This window comes from Lingula anatina, chromosome 1 (genome assembly GCF_051362555.1).
Source record: "Lingula anatina isolate TDL-2025a chromosome 1, LinAna3.0, whole genome shotgun sequence".
In the NCBI taxonomy this organism is placed as follows: Eukaryota; Metazoa; Brachiopoda; class Lingulata; order Lingulida; family Lingulidae; genus Lingula; species Lingula anatina.
This window is the reverse complement of record NC_141767.1, coordinates 38574112-38589172: the sequence shown is the minus strand read 5'-3', so window position 1 is coordinate 38589172 and position 15061 is coordinate 38574112. Positions and strand designations below refer to the sequence as shown.

Here is a 15061-nt window from a genome sequence, read left to right as displayed (position 1 = left end):
CAGTTATATCCACATATAGTCTAATATATTATATTATTACCACACAACAAAATAGTGAATAGACCTGTATACACTGTATGACGTCTTTATATATATTCTTTATTGTTAGAAAATTCATATTTACTAAAACATATGAAGCTAAAAACCATAATCAAGCCACTGCAGTATTGCAAAAAAAAAAAAAAGTTACTTTAGAGGTATTGTCATAACATGATCATAAACTTTTAAAAGTTGGAAATTTGCTAGTTAGATTGAGGGGCAGTTTAGGTAACTATATTTTTTATACAAATTTTGGTATTTATTGTTAATTGTATATATTATTTACTCTGAATTTATGGTGAATGTGCCTTTAGCTGGAGAATCAACCATTTTTTAAAGATGTTTTGTTTCTCATATGAAAGGGCTGCAATAGCTAAGGGATAGAATTTGGTTTTCATTATTTTGAGTTGTGCATTCTCTTATTCTCTCTCTTGATGCAGACATCTCCAAGGGACCAAAATTGAATTAACAGTGGTGGATAAAACATTCCCTGAATTCAAATTAGGTTACCTAAGTTTTTTTAGCCGACAAACAGGTGCACGCCTAAATAAAAGAATTTTTTTATTTGTTTTCTTTTGCTTCTTAAATATTCGTAAGAAGCTGAGAAAAATAATTTAATTTTGGCAGCGGTCGATAGTTGGCATTCATATTTAACTTCTTGTTTTTGTTCATGTCTTATCTTATGTCTTATTTTATAATGTTGCTTGAGTTATATAATACACTTGTTATCCATGTTTATTCGACATCTTTGCTGAACAAACTGAAAGTGCCTTGCTTTTCACTGTTGTTAATCACCTGGTGTTCTTAATTTGGTGAGATACACACCAGTATGCTAGTACCTGACAGCCTGTTGTAATATGTTGTCTACAGGTAGAATCTCACTCTGTTAAGATTGTCAATCATTGGTCCACAAGTAGCTGTAAGCTGGGGTCTTATCTATTGGTCAATTATCAGTACACCCAGCTTACTTGACTTAAATTGTCTAAGATTGTCATTTTAAATGAAAATTAAAATGGTCTTGAAATAACTGTTACCCGTGATCTTAATGACTTGTCTGTTGAGTGTGCACTTGTCTAACACAACCGTAATATCCAGAGTCATTTATTAAAGAGGCAATAAAATCATTTCGGGTAGATTCAGTTGAAAGTGTTATTAGTCCCTTCCCTCTTTTCTGTCTGTTTGCCCATCCTGAAAATCTTATCAAAATTTGAGAACTTATTGAAAAGATCTTGACCACTAACAGACAGACAAACCAACGCTGATGGTGGATGTCAATATCGCTTCATGTTTATGGGCCAGGCGACCATATGAAAAAGTTTGTCAAACAGTGCACAAATTCAAAGGTGCGCCGAGTGGTGGGGGGTGCCTTCTACATCCACGGAAGAGATAACGTGCGTTTAGCGTCCAAACACACCTACAAATACTTCGGCTTAAGCGACCAGCTGTTAAGTAACACGGTGGAACTGTCGCAACTAAACCCGGGGTGGACACTTAATCGTGGTCCAGAGTTTTATTCCGCTACAACGCATTTATATGGAAGCCGACTGGTGTCATGTTAAAAAAATCATAATCTCGAATTTTCGAGTATTTTGAAATTTGGACAAAAAATTGTGATCTCGAAATTTCAAGCTGGTATTTTGAAATTTAGATAAAAATATTATCTCGATATTTCGAGGTAGCTACCTCGAAATTTCGAGATAGTAATTTTTTTACATGACACCAGTCGGCTTCCGTATATATATCTTGGATCCTAGCGTGGACGAAATGCTATCGGTGATGCATTAAGGCTCCGTTCATATGAAAAATCTATTTTCTAAAAATCTATTTTCTATTTGCGGTATCTTGTGATCACGGTCTGTGCCCTGAATACCCCGCGGCGTAATTACTGGCAGCGCGAGCCAGTTACTTCCAAAGCTGTAATTAATTCTCGGCTGCGTTCGGAGTGATCACAAGATACCGCGAATAGAAAATAGATTTTTAGAAAATAGATTTTTCATGTGAACGGAGTCTAAGACTTATAGTGCACTGCCTGACGTTCAATTGGAAAGTTAAGACTGATTTTAACAAAACGATGAGCATGTATCTTCACTGCTGTAATAGATACATTTATTTTTAAGTATGAAAGTTTTACATGGCGAAAATGTTTATCTGCAGCACCAATCTTGAAATGTAAAGTATATGTCCTATTGTAATGCAGTTTGAGTGTCATACGTGTTGGGGGAGAGAAAACAGTAAAGGCATATTTATGCCGATTTTTTCTGACATTTGTTCAAAAACATTGCATCCAAACGCATTTGGTGGACGAAATTCTGGTTTTTATTCAACCTAAATAAGTTCAAAGTATGCGGATTTTTTATTATTATCATTTTATTATCATTTTGCACTACGAGACGTTTTATCTACCCTTATTGTATGCCATAATCGTTTACAAACACAAAATCAGCCTCTTCCTATGATTTGGACTAGTATCCAAATGTGTAACTATCTGTTAATATAGATCGTTTTGTTTTGCCATAGCAAATAAGTTTGTTTATTTACTCTCTGTTCAGTTGCTTACTGTGACGTTTTATGTGACGCGGAAAATACACATGATATCAGGCGGGTGACCTCATAGGAGCACATCCCAAAGCTTAAGTTTGGTGACATTTGGTGGTGTCTTTAATATAATGGACAATTCTTTACATCTGTGGAAAGCACAGTGAAACATCGGATTTAAGGGGGTACATGTTATAAATTTGAATAAATAGTATAAAATATGTATATCCTCACCGTTATTTTGTATTTCTGTGCCATTAATCATGTTAGATGTGGTATCTGGAATAAAAAACACTATTTATAGCAATTTTTACCTGTGAGGTGATCTCCATTTGTAAAATGAAAGCACATAGAATTGAAGGCGGAGCAAACTTTTAGACCAAGGGTGTATACTCGGGACGGAGACAGAGAAAGCTGTTTATTACATAGCGTTTAGTTACTTAATGTAGCCCAGCTTAAAATTATGTAACAAAGGATCAACAATAATGATTTTTGATACAATTACAATTACAGATACAATTACAAACTTTATTACTCAATGACATCCGTATTTAATAGCGCAGTGGATATCATCGGTTTGCCTACAGGCATTATCGATTGCAATGCGTTACGGGTAGTGCCCCCTCGCTCTTTCTTCCATCGGTTAAGTTTAGATAAAGACCCATTTACCACATATCCATGCGCCCTAGATCGATGTCTTGGAATAAATGTTTCATGAGGCCCGAGTATTACCAGACAGCCTGGGATTGCCTTACATCAGGGTTCCAGAACTTGTGTTCGTCCCGGCAGGCAGCTGAGGTCAATCATCTTTCCCTATGGAGCAGAGAACTCCTGTGTGTAAAGTAACCTGTTTTGCTATAAGTTGTGGTTTCTGCTTGCTGTTTCTGTTCATATTGCTGCTTTACAGTGGGAAGGAAAACTATTCACCTTTCAAACAGGCTCCATATGCCATGAAAGCCAACAGACTAGGTGTTCTGGAACAGAACAAAGTAGACCAGCTTCAACGGAATTGCAAAGCGTTATTTGAAGGAGACAGGCACGCGGTTATGCAGGCCAAGAAGGCGATGGAAACCCCAAAAATAGCGCTCACGCCTGATTTCTACAAGACCGCACTATCAGACTGCACAGCCTTCAAAAATAAGAGGAAATATATCCTGTCTGCATCTCCCGAAGAGAAGAAATTTCCGCTGGCTTTTAGTATTTTGGTGTACAAAGACATTGAGCAGGTGGAGAGGTTGCTGCGAGCTGTATACCGCCCTCATAATTTTTACTGTATCCATGTTGATAGCAAATCACCAAAGGATTTCTATGAAGCGGTAGTGCTGCTGAGCGAATGTTTAGAAAACGTCTTTATGGCCCCGAGACGCGTAGATGTTAGATGGGCTGAATTTAGCGTTTTGGAACCAGAAATACTCTGCATGAGAGAATTATTAAAGAAGAAAAACTGGAAATATTTTTTAAACTTAGTTGGACAGGAGTTTCCACTAAAAACCAACAAAGAACTGGTGAAAATACTGCAAACATATAATAATTCTAATGATATTGATGGAAACATCAAAAGGTTAGTACACTACAGCATATAGTTGAGATGGATATAAATTACATTGGTCTGGTCAGATAATCTAGGTCATGCAGTCACTGATCAATGATAATATGGCTTTTTAATAAACTAAACAAACAAAAAACTTTTGATATATCGTAGACAAACAGTAATAGACCCAGGAGGGTCTAATGAAAGTTCTCCCTGAGTTATGTTTTTTTTCCTTTCTGAGTATCACTAGTGGCAAAGCTGTTTTTCTTAGTGTGTGTGTACTATATATATATATATATATATATATATATATATATATATATATATATAAAGTACTCTTATCTAAACCATTTCTTTGTTTAAAAGAAATTATGAGATTTCACGCCCATCCCCCAAGCAAAGCTTAGGTACAATGGCAAGCTCTGTACTGTACTGCTCTGGATCGGATTGTGTCCGCCAATATATTACCCCCACCACCACCACCACCACCACCATCCAAGTAATAGATGTTATTTTAAACTCGCCTCTCTTACTACTGTCAGCATGCTAATAATATAGAGTTTTCATGGACATTTGAAACCCAGGGTACCAGTAGGCGAACAGCTTCCCACCAGAGAGCCAACAGAGGCGCATTTAAAACACTTCAGGCGTGTTTATGAATTAGTTTCACGATAAAACACTTTTTTTATTAAAACCAAAGGCAAGCGAAAAGACAAGTAGTTACACAAAGAAAGATAAATCATGCTGAAACATGATATTTATACTTCGTCGTGTAACTTCTTGTCTGTTCCACTTCCTTGTTTAATTTTGCTACGTGCTAACTCACCAAAATTACATTATACCGACACTGGACGGTAAAAAATTGGATCTGGATTTTAGTCACAAACATATGTATAATTGATAGCAAATGAACGTGTTTAGCAAAGTTGATAAGGATGAATAGGGGATTAAGGGCTGTTTAGAGCACGACGGTGGCACGAGTATACGACTACCACCACAAACCTATTTCTTTGCTGGTTTGATTAAATGTTTTCATAGAAATTGATGTTGAGTTGTCGACAGTCTGTGTAAACATGATAAAACTTGGGACTTTGATGTCTTAAAAAAAATTTTACGCCGCATTGCAGTAGAGTATTACATAACAATGTTGTGAACATATGTCAAATAAAGAAAAAAATGTCTTTCAAGGAGGTCAATTTCCCCGGTCGGCTTTTTTAAAGTCAAGCTGAGTCGCCGTTTACGCTCCATCGATAATCAATCAAATCAATATATAATCCCGTTTTCCTGTATCTCTTGCAGTAGGAACCTCGATCGAACAGAATACGTTTGGAGTGGTTTCTATAGGACAAACGTAAAGAAGTCGCCACCACGCTGGAAAATAAAACTTGCCAAAGGATCTGTCCACATAGCGGCAACCAGAGGCTATGTCGATTACGTCATCAATAGTGAAATAGGAAAATATTTCTTAGAGTGGGTTAAAGACACTGGGACTCCAGATGAGACTTTCTTTGCCACTCTCAACATCAACCCACACTTAAAAGTACCAGGGGCTTTCACAGGTAACCTCTCGCATATGGTATTTGTTTTATATTTGTTTTTATATTTGTTTTATGAGGCTGGAAAATATCTGAGGGAGATAAAACGATAAAAAAGTTTGCCCTGGTTTAAATCCGTTTTTACCAATGTGTTTAAGGGTTTTTGCATTCAGTTAAAAATACATTGAACAATTCAGTCCATTGCTTCATGTTTACCACGTGGCTGGTTTTGAGACAATATTGAATTTGTCCCGTCTTTACTTTGAAGCACTAAGATTTTAATTTTAGATAAGCCTAAAATATTATCTCGGTTGATCTAAGATGGTAACATCCACTCGTAAAAAAATAAAATAACGAAAGCTCCCAGTGCATAAAAAATGGTTCCGTGTAAAGAAAAACGCGTTTTCTTCCACATACTTAAATAAGTGGAGGTTATAAATGTTTTGATTATTAAGAATAACTATTCAATCAAATATTGCTTCGAAACATAGAAACTTTCTTTAAAGATCAGTCATAATATCAGTCTTATGAATTTCATTTATGTTTCAGGTGATATTGAGAAAAAGCCGTTTTTGACCCGGTACAAGCTATGGCTGTACGGAGAAGACGCCAAATACTGCGGCGGCAAGGTGGTACGTGCCATATGCGTATTTGGCGTGACAGACCTTCCTAAATTACTTTCTCGTAAAGAACTATTTGCCAACAAATTCCATTTGACGTTTGAACCGTTAGCGTATGACTGTATGGAAGAGCTTTACTTTAACAGGACAGCTAACGAAGACCATTTTCCAATTGATGTGGATTATTACAGTAGTTTACCATTTGTAAAACAACATATATGACAAAATTAACATGCCGTTTCGTTAGCTAAGACAATTCAGTTATGTACGCGTTATAAATATACTTAGGAATACTAAGAAATACACCACTTGTGGAGCAACGTTTTCCATCGAGATCAAACGCATTTAGAAAGCTTTTTTTCAAAAACGCAGTTAATTAAGATAAAACATTCAAATTTTGTTGAAATATCATCAGATTAAAAAAGCAGTGACCTGTAAGTGCTTATGTCATAAGACCAGAATGGTGTTACGCAGTAAATAAAAGTCAAGTCTTCTGTACACATTGCAAACCGCATTCGATCACTCTGTCTATCATCATTATCATCAAAGTCTCATGCAGGATTTTATGTTCACTTTTTATACCAAAAGCTGGCAGAAATGCAAGCACATGCACATGGTTAATCCTTGCCACCGCATTCAGCTGGGATCAAAACGGTTCATGTCTCAGCTGGCGACTGATTCTATACCAATCCCAGATATTCACAAACATGCCCCTGGCTAATTCGTGACACAGTTTTCTACTGCACTTTTCATTACACCACTGTTCAGAAAACTGCACATAATTAGCCTACCTAGAGACATATCTGTGAATATTAAGTAAAAAAATCAATCTATGGCTCAGGATGAGGGTAGGCACGTGTATCGGTAGTGCTGGTGGGTGTAAAAATAACCCAGATAACATTGTCTGACGCGCCGCGTTTCGGGTCTCGATGAAATGCCGTCATGATTTGAGCTGTTCACCTTGCCATGCAAGTAGCCTGGAGGAAATGACAAGTGACAGTAGAACCTCCAATGATGTTTCTGTCATCGCGATACCTTCCTGGGACAAGCAGCTGATATTTGCCGTTGACCACATCACCCGCCAAACAATAGCCATAACTATCGTTGTCTTCGTCGAGGTAAATGTTCGTCTCTGATAGGCGCTACTGCATGACACTACCCCGCTGCCCCACATGCCCCACTTCAAATTAATTTGTTTTTGTTTTTTTTTGCTGTGTGTGTGGGAGGGGGGGTCTGAACTACAATTTACGTCAGGCAGGTGATTCATTAGCAAGTCAGTTACGTTTGCGCGCAAGTATGTTTTTAAGTCTGGTTATTAGACCGCAGAAATCACTTGCACTGGGCAAGTAACACTAAAATGTATATCAAGTCATGCAACTTTCAGAAAAATATGTGAAATACATTGAAATTTCCCATTATATCACTATTAAAGACACGAGAGAATTATTTTTGTATTAACTAAATTATATTGTGATTTCGCATTTGACAAGGCTATTAATCAACTAGATCAAGACCATGTTGATGAATCGCCTTTTATTATTCAGTTACCCTCAGAAAAAAAATAACGTATTCATTCTTTGGAACATATTTTTACCTTCAGTAATATGATAGAGAGAGAGGGTGGTTTAAAAAGATGCAGAGTTAATCTAAAATAATTTTCTTAAGGTCAGTCCAGACAAACATCCAATGCAGCCGTGTAAAAAATATCTAGGTCAAATAAATTACTGTGAGGCTGTAGTGCTGCCACAGAAAGGGGATGATTTATTATAATAGCTCGTAACCAGAACAGCGTACTAACGGTGTGTACTAAGACAGCTAGTATTCAATGTTTTGTTGAATGTTGCGGGTTGCTCATAACTGCTGAGGCACAGGTAGGCCCGAGTTTTATGTTTTTCTATCTCATTTAGGGTATTGCATTATGTAGTTTTGTGGTATGAGGTAAGAATTAATAGGGTGGTGTGAAGACGAAAAGCAGTCTTATTCCGCTGTTATTCAACGGAGATCGATCACAGTGTTTCCAGAACGGGCTCAGTTGGAACATTGGTGAGAAATGCTAAGGTAAATGTATTATTCCAATTTCATTTTAAAATTGTGTCGAACCGTTCACAGCCTTGATTTTCTCTTATCGTGCCCTAAATCTCCATGAATCATGCAGCAGGCCTAGGACTCACTATAACTGACTGTAACACAATTTAGTCGTAGTGCCAGTGAAGGAAACGACCTTATTCGATCCAAGAATAGCCGGCCTGTTTGCATATGAGAACAAGGGCGAGTGCGAGGCCTACAGGGACCGGTCTAACGTCATTTGTGTGCAGGCATAATGATATTAGTTGCAAAGGTCTCTAGAAACACACAACACTTCTCTACCATCAACATGCCTCATGTCATAGTCGTGGGGAAAGTAGAGAGGCGAGTTTCCAGGGCCCTCAGAAATAGAAATTTGATCAGACGGAGCTGCTGGCTGTGGCATAAGCTTTTTTTTAATTGGACCTGTGTTACAATTAGATCCCACAAACTTCTTGAATAATCGCACACTAACTGATGTAAACGTTTTACCCGAATGAGACCCCTGGCTTGCACCAAGTAAGGACTTACCGGTACCAAAGATGTACACGTAATTCCATTTCTTGCATCTATCTGCCTTGTATCTCAGGCTCCTCAATTTCCAGACAAACTGACGTGTGTCACTAGTACGTTACCCCACTGCGTACATAAGTTAGTTCATAAATGAAGAAATGAAATGTTGCTATAAGGACACTGATAAAGTATAAAAACGCAACACAAAGCGTGTCGACTATAAAAGGTTCAAATAAGTTACATACATTCACAACAGTTATAAGTATCTTGGGGTGCTGGTATCAACACGTTAATTGATCATCAGCTCTACGAAATAATGCGGCTAAGGCTGTACGAGCGATCACAATGTTTAAATGCTTTGAGAAAAAATGCGGGAGACTAGCATAAAATGTAGCCTTTCATATCTTTGATAGCATGAGATGTGGGGTACCAATTATGTTGGGGTGATTGAGAAAGTGCAAATCAAAATTTTTAAATATTTCCTAGGTTTACCAAGTTCCGCATCTAACCCCGCAGGCCTAGGAGAGTGTAGAAGACTGCCTCTAACGGTCCACTATCTCACGCGTAGCATTAAATACTGGTTTAAATTATTATGTATGGGATGAGACAAGTACCCGAGGCAATGTTACCAAATGCTATAAAATCTAGAACTGTATGGTAGAATGACGTAGGCCAGTAAGGTAAAACGCGTATTATTTAGCTACGGCTTTGGCGTGTTATGGTTATCACAAGAGAAAGGAAATGTTGAATACTTTTTAAGCGAGTTCACTCAACGGTTGAAGAACACTGCATATCAACAATGGTCCGCTGATGTGAAGGGCAACAGTCAGCTGAATAGTTACAGTCAGGGGCGGATTTAGGCCGTCTTCTGGGTCTTCCGGAAGACGGTCAGATTTTCAAGTTTACACTGACGGGTATCTAATATTTTCTGTTGTAAGATGGTCAAAAATAGAGGATGAATCAACAAAGATAATTTGGAAGATTGTCAGTAAATAGCTCTGGATCTGCCCCTGTCAGTGAGTATAAAACTTTGTTAAATGTAGAGCGCTATATAAACTGTGATTACATCGTGGAAGATAAGAAATGTCTTATCACGGCCCAGAACGTCATGATTTGAAATTCGAGTGATTATTGCTGCAATGCTTATAAAGAAGCATAAACATAGAGGACGAGTACCATTTCGTGCTTGTGTGTACACGGTATAATGGCTATAGAGCCAAATATATCCCCGGCATTCAGGCAAACGTATTCAACTTTAATAAGCTCATGAAATCTGAAGATTCAACTCTCTTCACAAACTTGGCAATGTATGTGTATGAGTGCTTCAAGCCTAGGGATATATAGAAGGCATAAATTTGACTTCTGTTACTGTAATGTAGGCCTAATATAGGCCGGTGGCCTAAATATATGAAATAAATATTATTATTATTATTATTATTATTATTGTTGTTGTTGTTCAATAAGGCAAACAAAATTGAGGGGAAAGATTTATAACCTTAGCTAAACTGTCTTAAGAAACATTCCTTACCACAAAAATTAATTGTAGCAAGATGTAGGCAATGAAATTGTCCTGAATCGCTGTAATGGACATTCGGAATCTGCGATAAAGAAAAGGAATTTTGGGAAGATCTGGGACATTATCTCAAAAAAAAGTCATGAAATTTGATCCCTTAAGACTTTGATTGGCATGTAAATTCTGTGGCCTTTTGAAGCTTTCATTTTTTAAGTCAAGCGAAATGGTAGCAGAGATCTAATTAGAAAAGGGAGAAAAAAGCAATGAAATATTATTTCTACAGTTTGGATATGAAATAGGCGAATACTGTGTTTCAAATTTGGGTCTATTTTGTACAGATCTGCATGTTCTTTGGTAATTGTGGTATTCCATCATACGCGACTGGAAATAGTTGAGGATATGGCTCTGAGGTTCTGATTAACGTTAAACTTTTATGTAACGAAAAATTACTTCCCGGGATATTTATCAGATTTTTTCTTCTCACTACTTTATGCCTTATCCAAAGCCATTGGGAAAATAACGATCTATAAACCTGGATTTTAGTCTAAAAGTCTAATTTCCAGGAAAAAAATTCTCGCGTGCCTTTTACTTCGCCTGTCTTATTTGTCAAAATATACTAATATCGTAGATAAAAATGTTTGATCCAATCATCCGATAAAAGGAGAAAGAGGTATGTGGCCAAAGATAAGGACCGCGCACCAACCATAAGTGTAAAGCTCAATGTGAATTGATTGCAAATGGCGTCTCGCTCCGTCCTTCAACTGTGTCGTTATGCTAAAAGCATGGGACAGCTTTATTTGATTTTCATGGGCGAAGCAGTAAATTACTCATATAATAAACAGGGCTTCCAGCTGCAGTATATATAACCTCATGCAACATTCGTCTTTTCAGGGGCCGTGCAAAAGGACATGCTGAAACAAAAATGCTCCGTGCAAAGAAACTACATGTGGTCTTCGTTCTTATTGGAGTAGTGATAGTGATATGTACAATGGGAGTTCTCTTTAAAAAACAGACTGAATTTTCTACAAATTTTGCCGAACGTTCCGAAAGTCTCACTCATTTCCAAGGCAGACGACAAAGGGAATATGAATCAGAGCTTCAACCAGTTGGTGAACAACCACAAGCTGCGTTCAGGCAGTGCAAGGCACTATTTGAAGGGGACAGGAGTGCTGCAGTTCAAGCAAAAAAATTTATGGAGAATCATCCAAAAGTTCCCGTAAACCCCGAACAGTATAAGCGCTTGACACGAAACTGCTCTGACTTCATACACAGACGAGGCTACATAACTTCGGTTTCCCAAGAAGAAACTAACTTCCCTATTGCATTTAGTTTGGTGGTTTATAAGGATGTAGAACAAGTGGAGAGATTGTTACGTGCAATACACAGGCCTCAGAATTACTATTGCGTTCACGTGGATAAAAAGTCGCCTAGAGATTTCATGAAGGCAATTACAGCAATTGCAGGGTGTTTTAAAAACGTTATTATTCCCTCAGTGCGTATTGATGTTGTGTGGGGACGAATCAGTGTTTTAGAACCCGAGTTTCTCTGTATGCGAGAACTTTTAAAATACCAGAAGTGGAAATATTTTATAAATTTAACGGGTCAGGAATTCCCGTTGAAGACTAATAAAGAGTTAGTGAAAATTCTTCAGATTTTCAATGGAGCCAATGATATCGCTGGTTCCCTTAAAAAGTAAGTGCAAAAGCTTGGGAAATTTGATGAACTTTATTCTGGTGGGCAGCATTTTTACAACATGATTCATATACATGTTGTCCTTACGGGGTTGGATCGATCTACGTAGAACGATAGTTTAATTGGGAATGAACCCTAAAACGTATGTCCTATTTCAACCCCAAGTATATGTTTTATGTTTTCCTATATCAAAAGAAGTTCATGACTTTTTATATTAATCATATAAAGCACAATTTGGTACGATTGTTACTAAAATTTCCGCTCATACACATTACAACGTAAGGAAATCCATATTTTACACAAAAATGAGGTCTCGCGTTAATATGATGCGAATAATTCTAGATTTCCCATTCCCTAAAATTTAAAAGAACAAACGCACGTTTTATTAATTTATCCGTGCTTTTTTGTTTCAGGCAGTTAAGTACTATCAAAAAACGAACAGGCTATGTTTATATAGGTAACAAAAATACATTTATCACGAAGTCTCCTCCGCCAGCGGGTATTCACATTCATAAGGGGCAGATGAAAATCACGGCGACAAGAGAATTCGTGGATTACGTGATACACAATGAGACGGCACACCTGTTTTTGGACTGGGTGAATGGTACTCTGGTCCCTGATGAAACATACTTTGTTTCTCTTAATAACAACCCACAGCTGGGAGTTCCAGGGGCACACATAGGTATAGTTGTGGAATTTTTTTTTTAAATATTCTTTTGCAATTAGTTAATGAAGATTGTCCGATGATTTGAAGTGCGCGTGGATGTTTTGATACTTTATAGGCATTGAGATCTAGACTCCAGTAATGGACGGAGGCAACAGAAAAACATGGTCGTTTCTGTGCGTTTGTTAAAAAAAGATAAAATCACATAGAAAAGGGTACTGGTAGACGTATGACAATGATTCATACGTACATAAAAACCATTCAGATGTGATGAAGTTGTCACAAAATCCCACTACTTACGTTAGAAAAGTTGTCATCATATCCTAGTGAAATGAGGATTTTTGTTCTGATCCTACGTTTTCAGTTAGACTATGCACAATACAATACACCCCGCATGACACTTCTACAATTAATGACGGGCTTATCTTGCACATATATTGTTTCTCTCTTTCTACAGGAGATCCAGACAAAAAACCATACCTGACTCGTTACGTAGTATGGGTATACGGTAGAGCGAAATGCTGGGGTAAGGAAGTGAGACACGTTTGCGTGTTTGGGATATCAGATCTACCAAGTTTGATTGATAGGAAAGAATTATTTGTGAACAAGTTCCATCTTACTTTTGAATATCTAACGTACGACTGCATGGAGGAAATGTATTTCAATAAAACAAGAGTAGAAGACGCATTGCCTTTTAATTCAGATTATTACCGTAACTTAGAATTCGTAAGAAATCATGTATAATGACATAAGTGCATCTGAGTTCAGTAAAAGTATACCAATAAAGATAATTCATTATCGTTTCTTTTATCAAAAATAAATAATAGTTTATGTTGTTTTTATCAAGAATATACAGAGCATTTTTAAAAAGAATAAAGAATTTACCGATTAACAAATGAGATTTAATGTATTTTTGTCATCCATTTTGATGTATTATACATCCTTATAGGACTAACTTTGAAAGGTATGATATTTTCTGATCTTCAGGTATAGCGCACGATTTACAAAACGATTCAGAGAAGCCACATAATTTAGGTGCAGACACATAAATAATTCTCTTTTAATTAAAGAAGACTTACACGCTTAAATGTTACTTAAAATGCCTCCATAAATGACACGTTACATGTTAAAAGGACCATCCCCCGTTATCCGTATGGTAATGGGTCATGATTATATGTACAGACAGAACCAGACATCATGACTTCCATGAATTTGCAGTGGTTTAAGTTAAATATGAATATGGTCTAGGTAAGATAACATCTCAGCAGGGGAATTGCCAGAATTTCGAGAAAGCTTTTCACTATGGCTGTCTTATCTAAACTCCTGTTTTACCTGCATTCCAATACAATATGTAAAACATTAGATTTTTAAAATTAAACTACAGTAACACTAAAATTGTACATAATATTTCTTTGTGTTGCCTCCATTACATACAAGCTTGGGTCAATTGTTTTAGTAACTTCTCATAGAAAAATCGCATCTAAAAGAAAATCAATGCCGAAATGAAGCGCTTTGAATCTAAACCTGTAATTTCACTTAAAATTAATTATTCGATCTTCCTTTGTGCTTTTGTATGCTGCTCTCATACTTTTATCTCATATATTGCTCTGACTTTTATCATATTTATATCCTCCCATATTTCTGAAGTTTGGTAACTCTGTTAAACTGTTAAAACTATCACAGCAGGTTTAGTTGTGTTAGAGGAGCGTTTCAGCATTCATCTGTACTATTTGATCACTCACTTCTGATTTAAAGCCTTAAGTTTACGCAAATACTTTTAATGACGTTAGTGAATATCCGTAAGTCAGACTGGGTAAAGCTGGCTAGAGCTTTTTTTTTAGCAAACTTTCAATGCATGAACGCCTATAGGTGCTTTACACGTTACTGGAATGCCTTCATTACGTGATCGTTATTTAAGCAAAGAGTTCATATGAAAGTGCAGTTTGACAACCAATTAGTTTTAATTACATTGTAAAACCCGTAAGACTACACGATATCTATAGATCATTCCATTTATAACACTAAATAATATAATGAAAGTGATTAAATGAAAGCATCGGAAGTTTCCAAACGACTTATGCTCCCTCAATATCCTTATTATGCGATGAGCCAGAACCCTGATTTCGGCCATCAGCACCAAAAAGGAAGGTATGCGCTTCGTCTCTTCAATGTAATGCAATAAAATATAAATTATTCCCATTTGGTTTTATACAGGCGTTTCTCAACTCTTCAAGTGCAGCAAACTGTCCTAATTATTTAGGAATTGTCTTCCAGTGACGATTAGCATTTAGAGCACATTCCCAGAGATTTAGAACGATCCATCCGGATCGACCTAACTCCCTGGGGGTTCACGCT

The 15061-nt window shown here is 36.9% G+C and overlaps 2 protein-coding genes across 5 annotated transcripts; both read left to right on the top strand.

Annotated features, from left to right (window-relative positions):
• The first annotated feature begins 3389 nt into the window (after positions 1–3389).
• LOC106155709 (beta-1,3-galactosyl-O-glycosyl-glycoprotein beta-1,6-N-acetylglucosaminyltransferase) lies at positions 3390–6753 on the top strand. The gene is made up of 3 exons (XM_013530675.2): positions 3390–4135; positions 5405–5664; positions 6190–6753. Exons 1-3 carry the CDS (start codon positions 3390–3392, stop codon positions 6480–6482), a joined length of 1299 nt encoding a protein of 432 aa, XP_013386129.2. The 3' UTR covers positions 6483–6753.
• Positions 6754–8011: 1258 nt separating this feature from the next.
• On the top strand, positions 8012–13602 carry LOC106155707 (beta-1,3-galactosyl-O-glycosyl-glycoprotein beta-1,6-N-acetylglucosaminyltransferase-like). 4 transcript variants are annotated; one of them, XM_013530670.2, is made up of 4 exons: positions 8012–8131; positions 11242–12042; positions 12456–12724; positions 13164–13602. In XM_013530670.2, the coding sequence occupies exons 2-4, from the start codon at positions 11273–11275 to the stop codon at positions 13448–13450; spliced, it is 1326 nt and encodes a 441-aa protein (XP_013386124.2). In that variant the 5' UTR covers positions 8012–8131; positions 11242–11272; the 3' UTR covers positions 13451–13602. The 4 variants fall into 4 exon arrangements, with proteins under 4 accessions (XP_013386124.2, XP_013386123.2, XP_013386127.2 ...); XM_013530669.2 differs by lacking the exon at positions 8012–8131 and adding an exon at positions 8226–8318; XM_013530673.3 differs by lacking the exon at positions 8012–8131 and adding an exon at positions 9599–9751.
• The last annotated feature ends 1459 nt before the right edge of the window (positions 13603–15061 follow it).